Source organism: Scomber scombrus, chromosome 23 (assembly GCF_963691925.1).
Source record: "Scomber scombrus chromosome 23, fScoSco1.1, whole genome shotgun sequence".
NCBI lineage: Eukaryota > Metazoa > Chordata > Actinopteri > Scombriformes > Scombridae > Scomber > Scomber scombrus.
Window position 1 is genome coordinate 12,302,606 of NC_084992.1, and position 15,840 is coordinate 12,318,445.

The following is a 15,840-nucleotide window of genomic DNA, read 5'->3' on the forward strand; positions in this document are numbered from 1 at the left end:
GTTCATGGTTTTTTTTTTTTTTGCATCTATGTGTTGATCTGCCATTTTTAGTGATTTGTTATATGAAAATAAAGTAAAAATGGTAGTTGGAAATGGACGTAATTAATGCATTGAGTGAATTTTCATATCAAACGTCTTCCAAAATGTTGTGATGTACACAGATTTTTTTTAAAGTTTGAGACAATTTCAGACACTCTTTCATTTCTATTTTGTCCAAACTATGTCAGGTACTTTAGATTTCTATCATGTTTTAATAAAATGCAATGCAAAACGTAACTTTATGTGTGTTTAAATGCTAAACTTTTACATTGTACATTCAGAAAAAGATGTTAATTTCAAGTCTTGATATATTTTTATGACAGTTGAGTGTGTTTTACAGTACTATCAAATCCTGAGCAGAGGGCACCATCATTTCTTCTTCCAACCAAAGTGATGAATCTTCTCAGTGACAATCAACAGTAAAGCTGCTTTTTTTTAAAAAGACACCTGGACAAAATGAAACAAAATACACTTCTCTTTTATTCTAGACAAAGTGCAAAAATATCATATTTTAAGTTTCATTGGTAGGTTTTAAGACTAGAAGTTCACAGCTTTGAATCTCCCAGGAAACACGTAGCTGATTAAGACATTTTCCACTCAACATATACTGAAGCACTGCTGTTCAGTAGCTGCCAGCATGAACAAATAAAATATTCAATCAAGTGCCTTTTACATTCCCAGATCCCTCACAGAAATAAGTGGACCAGTAACCAGCAGGTCAGTGACCCTGATGTCCTGCAGACCTGGCGTTTAGTCAGCTGTTAGAAAAGCCAAATATCTGTTTACAAAGGCAGGTTTATGGTCACAAAAGTACAAAGTTTTTACGCAAACAATCATTGTGCCATCAGAAAAATGCACTTAAACAATAGTTACATGTTCCTGTTTGAAAGAGAAATTCCTGAGTCAGAGGGGGGGTGGGGGGTGCTGGTGTGTGAGCTGCTCATTTAGAGCTGCTGCTGTGCTGGTGATCAATCAGTGCCAACGGTGAGCGACGCAGAGTGGAGGCGCTAACTATTAAGAAACTCCATAAATCTGCACCCACAAATTACACAGTAACGTAAAGAGCAAGAATCTTGTGGACAGCTTAGTGAATATTTGTCCACACGCGTCTTCATTCACAGTTGTGCTAAATGCGGTTATTGCTTCATTAAATGAGCTTAAATATACCGAGGACGGTGAAAGTTAAAAGATGAATCATGTAGGTGCAACATTTAAAATAAGCTACTAAGAGTCTGATTCACATTTTACATTAAAAGATAATTAAACTGGTTTCTGCTTCTTGGCTCCTCAGTCAAGTATGTTAAATGTGCAAACTTGATGGTTTGTGTAGTAATAAAACTGAAGTAAAACATACCATTTCCTATCTTGCTTGTCATGCCACTGTGTGCCACATCTGTACGTTGTAAATAAAACATTTACATGTCCAGAGTCTTCTTCAAGGCAGCTGCACTGGCCTAAATATTAATCTGAGGTTACGATATGTAAGTGAGTTTCCACAGTAGGTTCTCGGACGGAGGTATGATGCAAACACGTAACCCTTCAGTGACTTGTGTGACACTGTGTTTACTGCTGGTGTCTTCAGGTCGGTACTGATACACTGTAGAGTACCAACAAGGCTCTTGAACTCTTATCTTTCACGGTCCAAATTATTTCACCTGTCAGACCATTCAGCTTCTTTATGATTCGTGTCAGAAGGCAAACTATTCATTTGCTCCATCTCTGGATTTAGACCCTTATCTTTGTTGTCAAGGGAACATCTCTGCGGAGGCGGCGGATCTGTGCAGGAGAAGTAGTGAGGCAGGGTGGCCATGACAAAGGTGGCGAGGATGAGGAATGACCCCGCTACCGCAAAGGAGGCGATGTAGTTGCCTGTGATGTCTTTGAGTAATCCTGAAAGATGAAAGATAAAAGATACAATATTCACATTAAAACACAGAACATATGAAATACAAGACATAAAGACGTTACCTGATAAGTATGAAATCCCAAGAAAGAAAAAAATGAATGACACTGATCGTTTTAAGGGAAGTCTTATTATCGACGTTTTTAAATGGTTAAGCAAGAAACTTTTGTCTTTGAGATTTCACATCACCAAAGATATCAAACACAGCTGTGACTAATGGCATAAATGTAACAAGCTCCACTTGTATATGAGGTATAATATCTGCTGTGAATTTGTCTGATTTATTTGAGAAAAAGAAATGAAGGAGTGCTCTGATAAGAGTGAGGCTCTCAGTGTTCATTTTAGTGAGATTTATTAACGAATCAAAATGACCCATAAAGTAAAAGATAGACAGACTGAACGTTTTGTTTGCATGGCAGAAAAACTCTGGGAACTGCTGGTTTGGATAATAAACAGACTCTGTTGTCTCTGTTTTTATTGGATCTAATGTTGACAACTTAAAACTGTAGTGTGTGTTTTGTGGATTGTGGGACACTGATCCTGTAAAAACATGTTGCTGTTGAGTTTTTAATCCTTGAGCACAACAACCTAAATTATTCACCTCCATTGTGTTAGGGTGGAACAGTAATCTCACAAAAAACCACATTAAATAAAACCAAATCTATCCGCTTAGCTGGATACCGGTCGACAAAAGTGAGAACATATTTAGTTATTTTGTAATTTGGGTGTTCTGATCTCTGTGTGGTAACGTCGGGAGTGAAAATCCAAGATTATGCAAAACTTCAAACAAAAGAAAAAGGAGGAACAAGTAACAGAGTGAGGCAGACCCCGATTACTCCAATTAATGTTTGACTACTTTTACCTTCACTGTGTTAACTTGTGTTTATGGACGGATTTAGGTCACTTTAGATAGCAAGAAAAAGGGTGACATGACCTGCATGGAAAGATCTATTAACCCACTCTGTAACCAAAATTGCAAACTCAGTACTTTGTGTGATTTATAAAGTCAGACTTGACTTTTTCGTAATAGTCCTACCTGACAGAGGCGTCCCCAGCAGTCCTGCGCCGCTCTCAATGAGCTGCAGCAGCCCGAGGCCTCCCATCATGCGCTCCACACCCACTACCATGGGCACCGCTGCGAAGACCACAGAGGTCAGCGCCCCGGAGCAGAAGCCGTACAGGAGGCTGATCACCACCAGGCCCGTGTAGGAACCGGACAAGGAGCTCACAGGCAGCAGCATGATGAAAACCCCCGCCAGCGTCGTCCACAAGCTCAGTACATGGATCAGCCTAAAGTGACCCAGGTCTGCAAACCAGCCCGACACAACGCGGCCAAAAATGTCTGTGGTGCCGGCGGCGGACATGACAAAAGCAGCCTGGTACTCTGAGAAGCCAACTTGGCGGCTGTGGGCCACCAGGTGGAAATATGGCACAAAGTAGCCGACGTTGAGAAGGGTGATGGCCATGGTGTAGGTGACGTACGGCCTCTCCCAGAGCAGCGACAGCTCCAGGTATGAGGAGACTCGGTGTAGCGCTGCAGAAAATGAAAAAGTGTGCTCTGAATCCACCTGCAGGAGAGGAAAAGAAGGAAAGCTTCATCTTAAATCGCATATTTCCAAAAATAAAAGCATTTATCTCTCTCAATACAGTTGACAGTATGTGTGACAACATGTACAATGATGTCATGTCTAAAAGTAGAAATACAGTCAAAGCATGAGTGATTTTTGTCTCACTGGTGCTGGAGCTTTAGAGCGTGACCGTGGTCGGATGAGAGCCCCGCAGGGCAGGATGTTGAGGCTGAGGCCCCCCAGAATCAGCAGGGCCCCCCGCCAGGTGTACATCTCCACCAGCAGCTGGAAGAGCGGGTTGAAAGCGAAAGAAGAGAGGCCAATGCTGGAGAACGCCAGTCCTAAAGCCAGAGTCCGCCGCCGAGTGAAGTTCGCCATGACTGTGGCAACCATGGGAGTGAAGACGAGCCCCCAACCCAGACCTGGAGGACAGAAGACCAAGATGTTTCTCTCCTAAGGAACAGGAACTAAACCAGTTAACTTTTCCGTTTTTTAAAAATCATTTTACCTGAAATTAAACCCATAGTGAGGTAGAGGTGAACTAGACAGGTGGCCTGCGAGGCGAGTACGAGGCCGAGTCCGGCGAGGCAGCCGCCCGTCATCACCACCACCCGGGCATCATATGCATTACACAGAGCAGCACCCAGCGGACCTGCGAAACAAACGCACACATCTTCATTAGTCCAAATGTTTGCAGTCAACTTACAAACTAGTAAGTTAGTAAGTTAATGTTTGAAAACAGCTTTGATTTTATCTCAAGCTTTGGTCTTCTCACTAAAACCAGAAATGAGAATGATAACACTAAAACATTGAAATCATCAATTTCCCCACCTGGCATTATAATATATAACTGGTATCAGCCTGTTTAATCCCTTCAGTGAGAGAAATATGTTGTTTATGGCTACCTAATGAAAACTCATAGATGCTTTGTTCACTGTTTTTTTCCACATTTCCCCCAGAAATCAGCGTGACAATCTGATATCTTTGAAGTCATTCAGGATTCCACTAGAATTTCAAATGAAGTTCATTAAGTTCAGTCATGACTGACCCAGTCAGTCATTACAAACCGATTGCTTGTTAAGTGGTAAATGAGTTGCAGCCCCTTTGTCACAATCCACGTTCACTGTTTCTCTTCCTGTGTGGTTAACACAGATTTAATAAGAGAGATGATGTTAAGTAATATAATAACAAATACTGCTGAAAAAATTAGTTTATCAAATTTTGAAACAATCAGTGGACAATTAATTGATAATTAACTCATCTGTATGAAGCAAGACTGCAAAACAGATGCATGTTCAATTGTCTCCAATGTGAGTATTTGTTGTTTTTATTTCTTAAAAAATGTAATATATTTAAGCTTTCGAGTGTCTTAAATTAAACAAAAACAATCAATTTGAATACATAACCTTGAACTCTGAGACACTGTGATGGTCTTTTCTCCCCATTTTTGACATTTTGTAGACAATAAAAATAACCAACAGATGAATCACTTGCTGAAAAAATTGTTAGTTGCAGCTGTGATAACAAACAGCACCTTCATACATTAACACACATACACACATACACACACACACACACACACACACACACACACACACACACACACACACACACACACACACACAATGACTCACTGAAGAACTGCTGTGCTGCCAGGCCTGTTGAAGAGATCCAGGAGATGGCCTGAGCGCTCTCCTCGAAGTAGTGGACAAACTCTACAAAAAAGATCCCCAAGCTACGCATCAGGCCGAAGACGAGGCTCGTGCTGACAAACAGGGCCCCGACCAGCACCCAGCCCCAGCCTCCATCCGGACCCTCAGCTTCATCGCTCTGGCTCTCTGCTTTGGGCTTCTGGCTGGTCATGGCTGTGAGAGATTTAATCAAAAAGAAACACAGAATGCAGGATGTTTTTTAGAAGAGAGAGGAAGCACCTAACACATGAAGTCTCAGGCATCTGGAGAATAGGATCCTCTCTGTGGTTTTCCAATAACAATAATCATTAACTCTCCACAGGCCAATAAAATCCCTGGTAGTGTTATGTCAGTGTGACCAGGCTGCTTAACAAGTTGCCCGTCGTTTGACAACAAGATATAGGTGAGAGGTGAACTCTGATAGTGACTAACAAGCGTTCCTGGATCAGCTGTGGGAAAAAAAGACTGCTGGTTCAAGACTGAATAGACAAGAAAGTGCCTTAATCAGCGTTCTCTGGATTTCTCTCTTCTGCTTTCATAGACACGGAGGAGTGTTAGGATGAGACACAGAATACAAAAAGGAGATATCATGCAGTAATTTGTCTTTATGATTGAGTTTTGCTGTCCTTCACTTTGTCATTTAACGGTTTATTTCTGAATTAATGTGGTAATCAATGCAGTAATAAGACACATAAATCACATATAAGCTACAGTACAATGCAAACAAATAGCTGCAGCAGGGGCCACAATCAGAAAAGAGTCCTTAAGTTCCTCTTTTTACACCAACGACAACTTTCAGCCACAAGAGCTAGGTTTACTGACTTTCTCTGAACTTCTATTACAAGAATTTCTGGAGAAATTTCCTCATTTTACACATTGTACACTGTCAGCTTTAAGTGTGTGACTTCCTGTTTAATCTTAACTAATAATACCAGTACTCAACAGACAGATCAAACAATAATACAGCCTCTTTTTACTTTACCTTCTGTTGCTCAATCAGGTCAGTTTATGTACCGAGCTGAAAATAAGCCAAAGCAACAAGAGGCACAGTGACCTGATCCATTCCCAACCTAATGCCATCCACTCCTACGCTGCAGGAATTACAGGAATTTGCACACAACACTCTTAAACACTCATGCAAATCTTAACAAACCTGTCAGCAAGGAAAACTGAAACTGAATGACAAATTTGAATTTTGTGATCCGTAAATAATGTGTGTATTTTTAGTATTTTTTCCATTGGATAGATGTGTTTCTATATGATGATATGTATGGATCAATAACGTATCTATCTATCTATTAAAGAATTGCCCAAATTCTCTTGATCAAGCTTCTAAAATGTGATTTCTGGTTCCTTTAGTCTTCTGTGATAGTACCTGAACAACTGTACAAAAAAAATATCTTAAAAATAAAAATCTTAAATTGTATCCTGTTGTTTTTGGAAACAGCCATACACATTTTGACCGTTTTCTGAATAAGACTGATCAATCGAGAAGGCAATCAACTGATTAATTGATCATAAATAAATCCTTAAATCATCCTTAGCTGCAGCATTGCCAAATCATAAACCCACCTGCAAACACGTGTCGCTCCTGGCTTTGCTCCCAGCTGCTGCAGACTCATGGAGACACTCAGCTTTAATTAACTCATTAATTACACAGTCGTGGACGTGTTGGCGGGCGTGAACGCGCACTGGAAACTGTGCACGTCGCCTCTAAATGACGCCGCTGTAATAACAGAAAGAAAAGAGAAACACAGGTCCTGTATTATTGGTAGTGCCGCTATAATTCAGATATATTTTAAACACTGCTCTGCAGCTTTTGCTCTCGCGATTTTTGCTAAAGCAGTGAGGTTTACTGTACACTGTGCTGCACTTGTTAACCATTTCATTACCGACATCTTCAGGGATAACTCACAGAAGAAGACGGTAACGCGCATGCTGTAGCGTTTAAACACAATTTAAAGCCTTTAAACAGGTGCAGAGTCAAATACAAGCTTCACTCGGCTGATGTTAACTCTACTCACCACCGCTCTGTCTATGTTTCTGTGCAGAAACATGCGGTCCGCCTTAAAGTCGGAGGTCACGGCAGCAAACAGCAGCTATCTACAGCCAGCCGGTAACTCTCCACTACGCATGCGCACTCCGAGAGGCTGGGGTTATTAATAATAATAATAACAATAATATTAATAATAATAATATAATGATAATAATAATAATTATTATTATTATTATAATTATACTACTACTACTACTTATAATAATAATAACTAATCCACCCACAAAAAACAAAAATTAAAAACTTTATTATATAAAACAGTATTTAAATATATTTAACACCTATGTGTAGATAACTAAGTATATTTACTCCAGTACTGTGAAATTATGAGGTACTTGTACTTTACTTTAGTATTTCCAATTGATGCTGCTTTATTCTTCCACTCCACTACTTTCAGACTAAATATTGTACTTTCTACTGTACTACATTTATTTGGCAGCTTTTGTAACTTTTAACATGAAGATTTGACACAATGGATAATATAACAAGTATTGAAAATAACACATTGTTAAAGATGAAACCAGTGGTTTCCAACATTTCTGTCTTTTGACGTCAGCCCGTCCCCTACGTTGGGAACCACTAGACTAAACTATCTAACTGAATATAAAGTACTGTAAACTCGCTAAACCTCCAGCAGCTACAACAGTAACACACTGCTCTAACGCTGATGCTTCACTATTAATAATATAATGATGTCATATATAATAATAATATCAGTCAGAGGAACCAAACCACTACTTTTACTGTAATACTTTAACTACATTAAGTTGATGACACTTATGTAATTAAGTAGGATTTTTCATCCTGTATCCTTACTTGTAATGGAGTATTTTTACATTGCTGTATTGGTATTTACTTAACTAAAGGATCTAAATATTTCGTCCATCACTTATCATTATTGTTGACTTTATTTTATTTTATTCATCAAGACTTGTAAAAACAAACTTAAAGCTCATAAAGAAAGGTTCACATTTTTTGAGCCTGTCTTAGAACAATACTCACATTGCCATGTCTACATCGAGTTTTTGTTGTAAGTAATTAATGTGGGACAAATTCACATTTCTCAATCAGTTAAAATGCATTTCGAAGTAGTCAGAATCAGACAAATGAACTTGGTATTTTCCAAAGTTGCAGACAAAATCGTTCTCTCTTTTTGTAACTGACAGACCGCAAGACTTATGTATTTTACTGCATAACTTTTTATCTTTTACCAAATAAACTGGCATGTGGGCATGTGGCATGTGTAACCAAACAAAACAGACAGGTTGAGTGCACAGTATTCACGGTAGAGGGAGACAATCACCAAGTCAACTGCCTAGAAATAGCTTTCAGTTTTTTTTCTCCCTATATTGGCCAGTTTCCTAGAAGAGGCCGCAGAGTCTGGAGGAAATGATCCTGTGGTTCAGTTGATGAATGTCTTTATGAATCAAGTCATTTACGAGCCTATAACCTTTTACTGCAATGATATGTTTATTTTTCCTCAAAATGTTGATCTCTTTTATATTTTAAAATTAGTTCAGTTCTTCACAAGCAAATCTACGTAGGTTTATGGGCATGTTTAGTGGCTAAATTGAATGTTTTCAATATTTCAGCTCATAGTGCATAGCAGCGGTTCCTCAGTGACTTAAATCACTTGATTACAACATTTAAAGTAGAAAATTCAACTTCTTATTTATTATTCTCTACCTATTGTTCTCTTATCTACTTTTAAAAACTACATTTCCAGTATGCAAACACACACACACAGGTGAAAAACTGATTACCTGCATGGTCATACGCATACAGGATTTGATTCACTGATGCTTTGTGTGACCAAAGGAAGGAAATACTTCTCAGAAACATGTTGACACAATAGCCTTTATGGAAGGAATCAAGTTGCAAGTTCCTGATTTGTTTTACTTTCAATAAAATACTCAGAAGGTTACTGGTAATATTCACTTCCTGGAATTGGTTCCACTCAAAAATCTCTTCTTGACTTTTGGGAACTGATTTTCAGGGAGATTCCTGACATTCAATCATTAGCAATGAATTAAGAGCTCAGTTCAGGGTGGATTAAAAAAGACATAAATGTCATTGGTTTCATATTTTTAGAGGAGGGGGTGGGGGGGGGGGGGGGGGGGGGGGGAGTGAAGGTTGGAAAGTCCCGTCACACTTCCAATGTTTGTCTGCTGAGTACGGACAATGAGCCCAGCTAGCCACAACTCATCAGGGAGCAGGAAGCAGGGATGACAGAGGGTGGGAGAGTTCAGCAGGAGTTTGCGACTCCCTCAGTCACCCCGTCACCCTCAGGAAACACCAGCGAGCCCGCACACGTGTTGTCGCCTGGTAGTGTGTGTGTGTACCCATTGCTAAGACCCTGGAGGAAGCAGGTGCCCAAGGCTTCATTGTTTCCACACCAAGCACCAAGAAAAAAACACTACAAAAACCTACAAAATAGTGGGACATATATGACTTTAGTGAAGACGTGATTCATGGGGAGAAAAAAGTGTGTTAATGACAGGAAGGAAGTCCAGGGAGGAGAAAGGCTGAAGGAGGGAAATGTGGCAGAGGGCTTTGTGAGCATCATTATATTATCGTTGAAACCAGAGACTTTTTAGATAAGTCAGACCAACCTCTGAGTATGACTTTCCTTAAACACTCATCATTCTCACAGGCTGTTCATGTGTGATAAATGACATATATGTGTCATACAGCGTGATGTTTAATGAGACACTGAGCACCAAAACTCCAATTGATAAAAAAAAGATTTAATTTAAATTGTACAAAACCATCTTTGTCCAGCAAATGAACTCATACACATACAATTTCTTATATTATTATTAATCATCCAATTGCTTACAGTTGTCTTTTTCAAATGCTCCTATCAAAAAACAATATATCATTTCATTTATTTACTTTATATTCAGTACAAATCAACTAAGTCCTTTGCCTGCTTGGACTAAGAACATGTCGGCCCCAGGCCTCAAGGTTAAGATACATTTGAGTTAAATACACATTTAAGAAGTAAACTTCAGGACCTTAACAGTTCTTAACAGACATCATAATTTAATTTAATTTTTTTTGTATTTTTCAATGTTCATTTCCAACTGTATTAAAATCAACAACATCTGTTCATCCAAAAATCACCACAGCTCCTTCATAAAACTTCCTTTATCTTTCTTTTCAGACTGTTCACATACTATACACATACACACAACCAAAATTATTTCACCTTTCCCTCGTCTCATTCCTTTCTTTCTTTCTTTCTTTCTTTCTTTCTTTCTCCCTTCACAGACCTTCAAAATTTACTTTTTTCCACATTATCTCACTTTGAGTTCACAGCAAAGCCACCCAAGAATCCCAGTGGAACTTTTAAATTCATCTGAGTCAAACAAAAATGTTCAAAACCTCATCCAAAAACATGACTCGCAGTTATTTTTAAATGTCCATCTTTTTCTCCGAATGCAATCATTTTTGGGGTTTTTTTTTTTTTTTTTTTACAAGTGAAGTCCCATCTGGACAACTAACCAGTGTGTTAATTATATTCAGAAAAAAGATTCTGATACAATTTAAAACCTCACTGGAGCAGGGGTCATTCATCAATTAATAACACAAATTTCACATTCTGTTATCGATTTAAATAGGTTTTTTTATGTCCAGTATGAATGGGGGTCAAAATGTCTTCAGCAGGCCTGCAGAATAGGTTGGTAGGGCTCAGTCAGGACCTTGTAGCGGATCTTGGTGTTGGTGACAGCCCCGTGTTTCTGACGCAGGTGAAGACGCAGCTGGCTCTTGTGGCGGAAGTGTAGATCACACTTCTCACACTGGTAAACAAGAGATCAACACATTAGTCATGACAGGGCAATGATAAGGGTGTTAGCTTGAAAACATCTTTGAAAACATCTTCAGAAACATCTTTTTTTTCTTTTTGCTGGTTAAACAGGAAATATGTGTGTGTGTGTGTGTGTGTGTGGGACTCACGGTGTAAGGCTTCTCTCCAGTGTGAATACGCAGGTGGCTCTTCAGGGTCTGCAGGTGGCGGAAGCGGGTGCCGCAGGTGTGGCACGGGTAAGGCTTCTCCCCTGTATGGATCAGGACGTGGGCCCTGAGATGGGCAACCTGTAGCAACCAAACAAACCAAGCAAATAGATTGAGAGGTTTGACAAGTTGAAAAAATCAGCTGAAACACCAAGAAAAGGAAAGACTGTATGCTAAAAAAATCATCCATGGGGAATCAGATCCACCTTAAGTAAGCTAACTTTCTTACTCTCATGGACCAGCTGAAGTGCAGTCTGAACAGCTGGACGTCATTTCCACTGTCAGTTGCAGATAATGTTAATCTCACTTATACCTAGTGCGTCTTACTTTTAAAAAAATATATTTGACAGCATTATTTATTTTCTTTTTTTTTGGAGCTGTAAGCCACCCCAACAATCAGTGAGAACAGTATAATTTTCAAAAAATCTGCCCCACACTTTTTGGTTTAGAAATGGGCTGCTAACCTCCCCAAATCTACACTGGCCCTACAAGTAAACTCAAAATTTCTCTCCAGCTGCCACAACTTTAGCAGACTACATTAAGATACAGTTAAGATCAACTAATTCAACATTACTAATAAACTGTCCAATTAATTAAAATCACTATTTTAAACCCTAAACTTAAGCTTTTAGTCATTTGCTGATCTCTATTCTGATGGCATGTTTTTCTTAATGTTTCAATCTCTGTGAAAATGATCTAAAAACAATTTCTTTCTTTCTAATTAAATACATTTGAGATTGTTTGCGCTAAATGCTCCCTGAGTTCTCTGCTTTACTTCCATGTAATTCTGCAACTCCATTTTGAAGCACTTTCCATCTTAATGTGCTATAAAAAAAGCTCATACAGAAGCTAAGCTTCAGAAAAGCTGACTGTGAAATTTTTTTAGAGAAGAGTCCAAACTTCCTGTAATTGCTTCTAACACAGTTTTATACAAAATAGAATATTACCATACCAATACTATAGAAACTGGGCAAATCAAAAACTGGGAGGTCTGCAAAAAACCCCAGTGACTCATCGGTTTTGTTGATTTTAATGACTCATCTCAGACGCAGAATCACATTATTTTCCACATGTCCACAAGGTTAAAACTCACTTGAACAAATCGAGCCCCGCAGGTGTCACAGCGGTAAGGTTTCTCTCCAGAGTGAATGCGAGAGTGAGTCTTCAGGTTGGCCGGTCGGTTGAACTGGGCTCCACACACATTACAGCGGTACGGCTTGTCACCTGCCAGGCCGAAGATCACCGTTAGGTTTTTTTTTGTTTTTAATTTTTAAAACAGACAGAAAAGATGTTTTATAGCCTCACCTGAGCAAGTAGTCTTGGTTCCCCCGACGTTGCCGGGGTAACAGTAGGGCACATAGTAGTTCTCTCTCTTTATTGCCGGCTGGTTGTGATGAGCGGCCTCTGGATCAGTAGGGTGATGTTTTGGGATAGTGGTGCAGGGTGAGACTGAGGAAGCAAAATAAACCATAAACATACTGCATGCATACTGTGATTGTACAGTTAGGAGGTGTATGTTTGAAATGCTAAAATATCTGAGGTATAATTTGTGCAACGAGAATCAGAGCCTGACTCATACCTGTTTCCTCCTTGTGAGTGGGAGACAATGTTTGGTGACCCACAGAGGGGGGTGGCCCGAGGGGAGGGGCTCGGCCAGAACCCTCGTAGCAGGAGGCCTGCCCCTGTCTGGTGAAGAGAGGTTCACATTTTGAAAATGCAAATTCAATCCAATTCATGAAATTATATATTTTAATTTTCAATGTAATCCTTCCCATCTTTACAAGCCTCCTACCTATCAATCTGACCAGGCACTTCTCCAGACCACGCCTCTGTTGGTGCTGTGGGTGTCATGGCCATCCTGTCGGCGATTGGTGATGAGTGACTTTGCGGTTCCTCTGTCTCCTCTTCCTTCACCGTTGTCGCAGCACAGAGAGGGTTAAGCACAATGTACTTGTATTTTTTCCAATTGCAGGCCTTTGGGTCTGGTGTGGCTTTGGTATCACTCTGAAGAAAATACAAAAAAAACACAGTTAATTCACTTTAATTCAACTGTAAAACAAAACTTAATCTGTTTTTACTACCAAATAGTAACAACCAGCATTTAGTTTTTATAATTATTCTAAAATGTCAAACTTACCACAAGGTTTTTGTTACAGGTTTTAGACTCGGCTGGAGAGTTCGGCTGGCAGCTGGAGCGGGCAGGGCTGTCTGGAGATGGAGTTGGGGTGCCCATGAGGGGCGACTCAGGCTCTCCTTTCAACTCTTTTGACCCGGGCTGGCAGGTCGGGAAAGCCCCTGGCTTGAGAGAGCCCCCAACCTCCGCAGGGACCCTGCAGGACAAAAACAAAGGAAGTGCTGTAATGAGCTAAACATGTCAACAGACAAAGACACACCAACACAAATTGCAGCAGCAGCACTTGTGTTAACCTGAAAACACACACATTCATATGCGCACACAAACACACACACACACACACACACACACACACACACACACACACACACACACACACACACACACACACACACACACACCAAAGTGAAAATCAATACATGATTTACAATCACATTTCTTACCTGGTTGCTCCTGCCGTTGGGAGAAATTGCTGCGGTCCTGGATAAGGCAGGTCCCCTCCTTTAGGGGATACAGAGGCTAGAGACACCCTGGAATCCAGCTCCATTTGGGGGTGTCTTGCACTCATATTCTCCCTGCTGAAAAACAAGAATCCTGTCATCCATCCAATTGTATTTTATAGTATCTTTTGAACCCCAGCATTATACCTGGTTTAATCTCCCAATATTATTTATCCATATAATCTGTCCTGACATGACGACATGTGTTCTTCCTAGTGATGTTTGCGCCTCACCTGTGCAGCTGCATGAAATCCCGGCAGGTATTGGCCACGTGGTCCATCTGCAGGTGGGTTGCAGCAGCGAGCACCCCGGGGACAATGCTAGTCGTCAGAGGCAGGCGGGACGTGTACATGAAGTCCAGCAGCAGGGAGACGCTGGATGGGTCCAAGGTGTTGGGGAGAGACACAGTCATAAGCTGCTCCCTGCTCCCACCACAGCCCTGAAGCAGCACACGGCGGGTGTAGAACGAATAGAAGAACCCACTGAGAGAAGAGAGGGAAAAATAAATATTTAAGGTAAGATATGCAATCAATGGGTGGATGTTTGATGTGTTTTTTCAGGGAAACAAGGCAGAAATAGAGGGAAAATGATGGGAAGAAGAAGACAATGGCTGTGGAAGTGGGAAAGCAGCACAAAAATTAACGGAAAAGACGATCTATTTTGTGTAGAGTGCACACACCAACCTGCAAGCCACCAGCACTGCACAGTGTGCCCGTAGGTGCACGTTGCCAACAACCAGGGTGGTGTCAGTCAAGATGTTGCGGTGCCGGAGTTCGTTCAGGTTCAGTAGCACGTCGTTGGAGTGGCGTGTGAACTCCTTCACATATCCTTCAGCTGGGGCCGCTGCCCTCATCTCCTGCCTTCTGTCGACCCTGTATCCTTCCACCACTTCCATCATGCTCATCTGTATTGAATGAAAGGGGGAACAAGAACATTTGAAAAGGCACAACAAGTGACTGAAACTCATGAATAAGGGTTACTCACAATGCATGCATTTGAATTTGAATGTTTGCATGCATGATCCAAAGTCTGATGTGCAGTTAAAACCTACCTGTGTGTAACTTATAGAATAAATAGATTGGAGTGTCCCAGACACTTCTTTTAGGTGAGACCAGCTCCCTACTCGTACCTGTAAGCCAAAAAAAACAACGTTGTTCCTCATTCATATTTAAGTTTCAATGTCCAAATTATTCCAGACAACAAGGAAGTTGCAAATGCAGCAAAGCAATAATTACTGAGAGTTAATAAAGTAAAACAGACTTTAAATGTTCAAAGATCTAAAAATGAAACACATCTTTAAGTCAAAGTCCCACATTAACCTTACAGTCACAAGCACTTTAATCAATAAACAAATATATAGTCATCGTTATCTGACTAAATCTAACCATCAGGTGATTATGTTTCCCAACTTAACAGTTAACTTTAAAGGATTACTAGAAAAAGAAAATAAGATAAGATAAGATACTCCTTTATTAGTCCCACAATGGGGAAATTTACAAGAGATCAGTACAATTGAATCCAAGCAAGCAGTTATCAGACAGAGAGAAAAAACATTTTCCAACTCACCCCGACCAGCAGGGACGAGAACTAACGTGCACCGCACTGACGTCAAACCCCTCAGCTCAGTTCAGGTCCACGCAGCGTTCACTGGCTCTCGGCAAAACTGTAAGTGGCTGAAGGGAGGGAGCTCCTTTTAAATGTCGTGCAGGAAGCCCCCATACAACCAGAGCTGCTCGTTTCCTCTTTCCTCAATGGCCCACGCGTACAATGGAAGCTACGTAGGAAAAGCCCTGGCCCATGCCCTGGGCTCCAAGTATTTTTAGTGGGCTATTAGTTTTTCTAAACCCCCATAGTTCTGAGCGAAGTAATGGCAGGAAAGCATAGTGTGTCTCTTCGCCACTTTAAAAAAATATATATGAGGACCCTTGGGGA

At 40.5% G+C, this 15,840-nt stretch overlaps 2 protein-coding genes across 3 annotated transcripts; both read right to left on the reverse strand.

Annotated features, from left to right (window-relative positions):
- Nucleotides 1–5: 5 nt before the first annotated feature.
- Nucleotides 6–7,300, reverse strand: slc16a13 (solute carrier family 16 member 13). 2 transcript variants are annotated; one of them, XM_062445092.1, is made up of 7 exons: nucleotides 7,226–7,300; nucleotides 6,774–6,927; nucleotides 5,145–5,375; nucleotides 4,019–4,162; nucleotides 3,676–3,932; nucleotides 2,979–3,510; nucleotides 6–1,929 (listed from the first exon to the last, which is right to left on the reverse strand). In XM_062445092.1, exons 3-7 carry the CDS (start codon nucleotides 5,371–5,373, stop codon nucleotides 1,691–1,693), a joined length of 1,401 nt encoding a protein of 466 aa, XP_062301076.1. In that variant the 5' UTR covers nucleotides 5,374–5,375; nucleotides 6,774–6,927; nucleotides 7,226–7,300; the 3' UTR covers nucleotides 6–1,690. The 2 variants fall into 2 exon arrangements, with proteins under 2 accessions (XP_062301076.1, XP_062301077.1); XM_062445093.1 differs by lacking the exon at nucleotides 7,226–7,300 and having other exon boundaries at nucleotides 6,774–6,944.
- Nucleotides 7,301–9,983: 2,683 nt separating this feature from the next.
- bcl6b (BCL6B transcription repressor) lies at nucleotides 9,984–15,566 on the reverse strand. Its single transcript, XM_062444756.1, has 12 exons — nucleotides 15,475–15,566; nucleotides 14,960–15,037; nucleotides 14,592–14,812; nucleotides 14,142–14,390; nucleotides 13,852–13,986; nucleotides 13,412–13,604; nucleotides 13,067–13,278; nucleotides 12,854–12,960; nucleotides 12,580–12,723; nucleotides 12,368–12,498; nucleotides 11,218–11,355; nucleotides 9,984–11,060 (listed from the first exon to the last, which is right to left on the reverse strand). The coding sequence occupies exons 3-12, from the start codon at nucleotides 14,810–14,812 to the stop codon at nucleotides 10,920–10,922; spliced, it is 1,671 nt and encodes a 556-aa protein (XP_062300740.1). The 5' UTR covers nucleotides 14,960–15,037; nucleotides 15,475–15,566; the 3' UTR covers nucleotides 9,984–10,919.
- Between the last annotated feature and the right edge of the window lie 274 nt (nucleotides 15,567–15,840).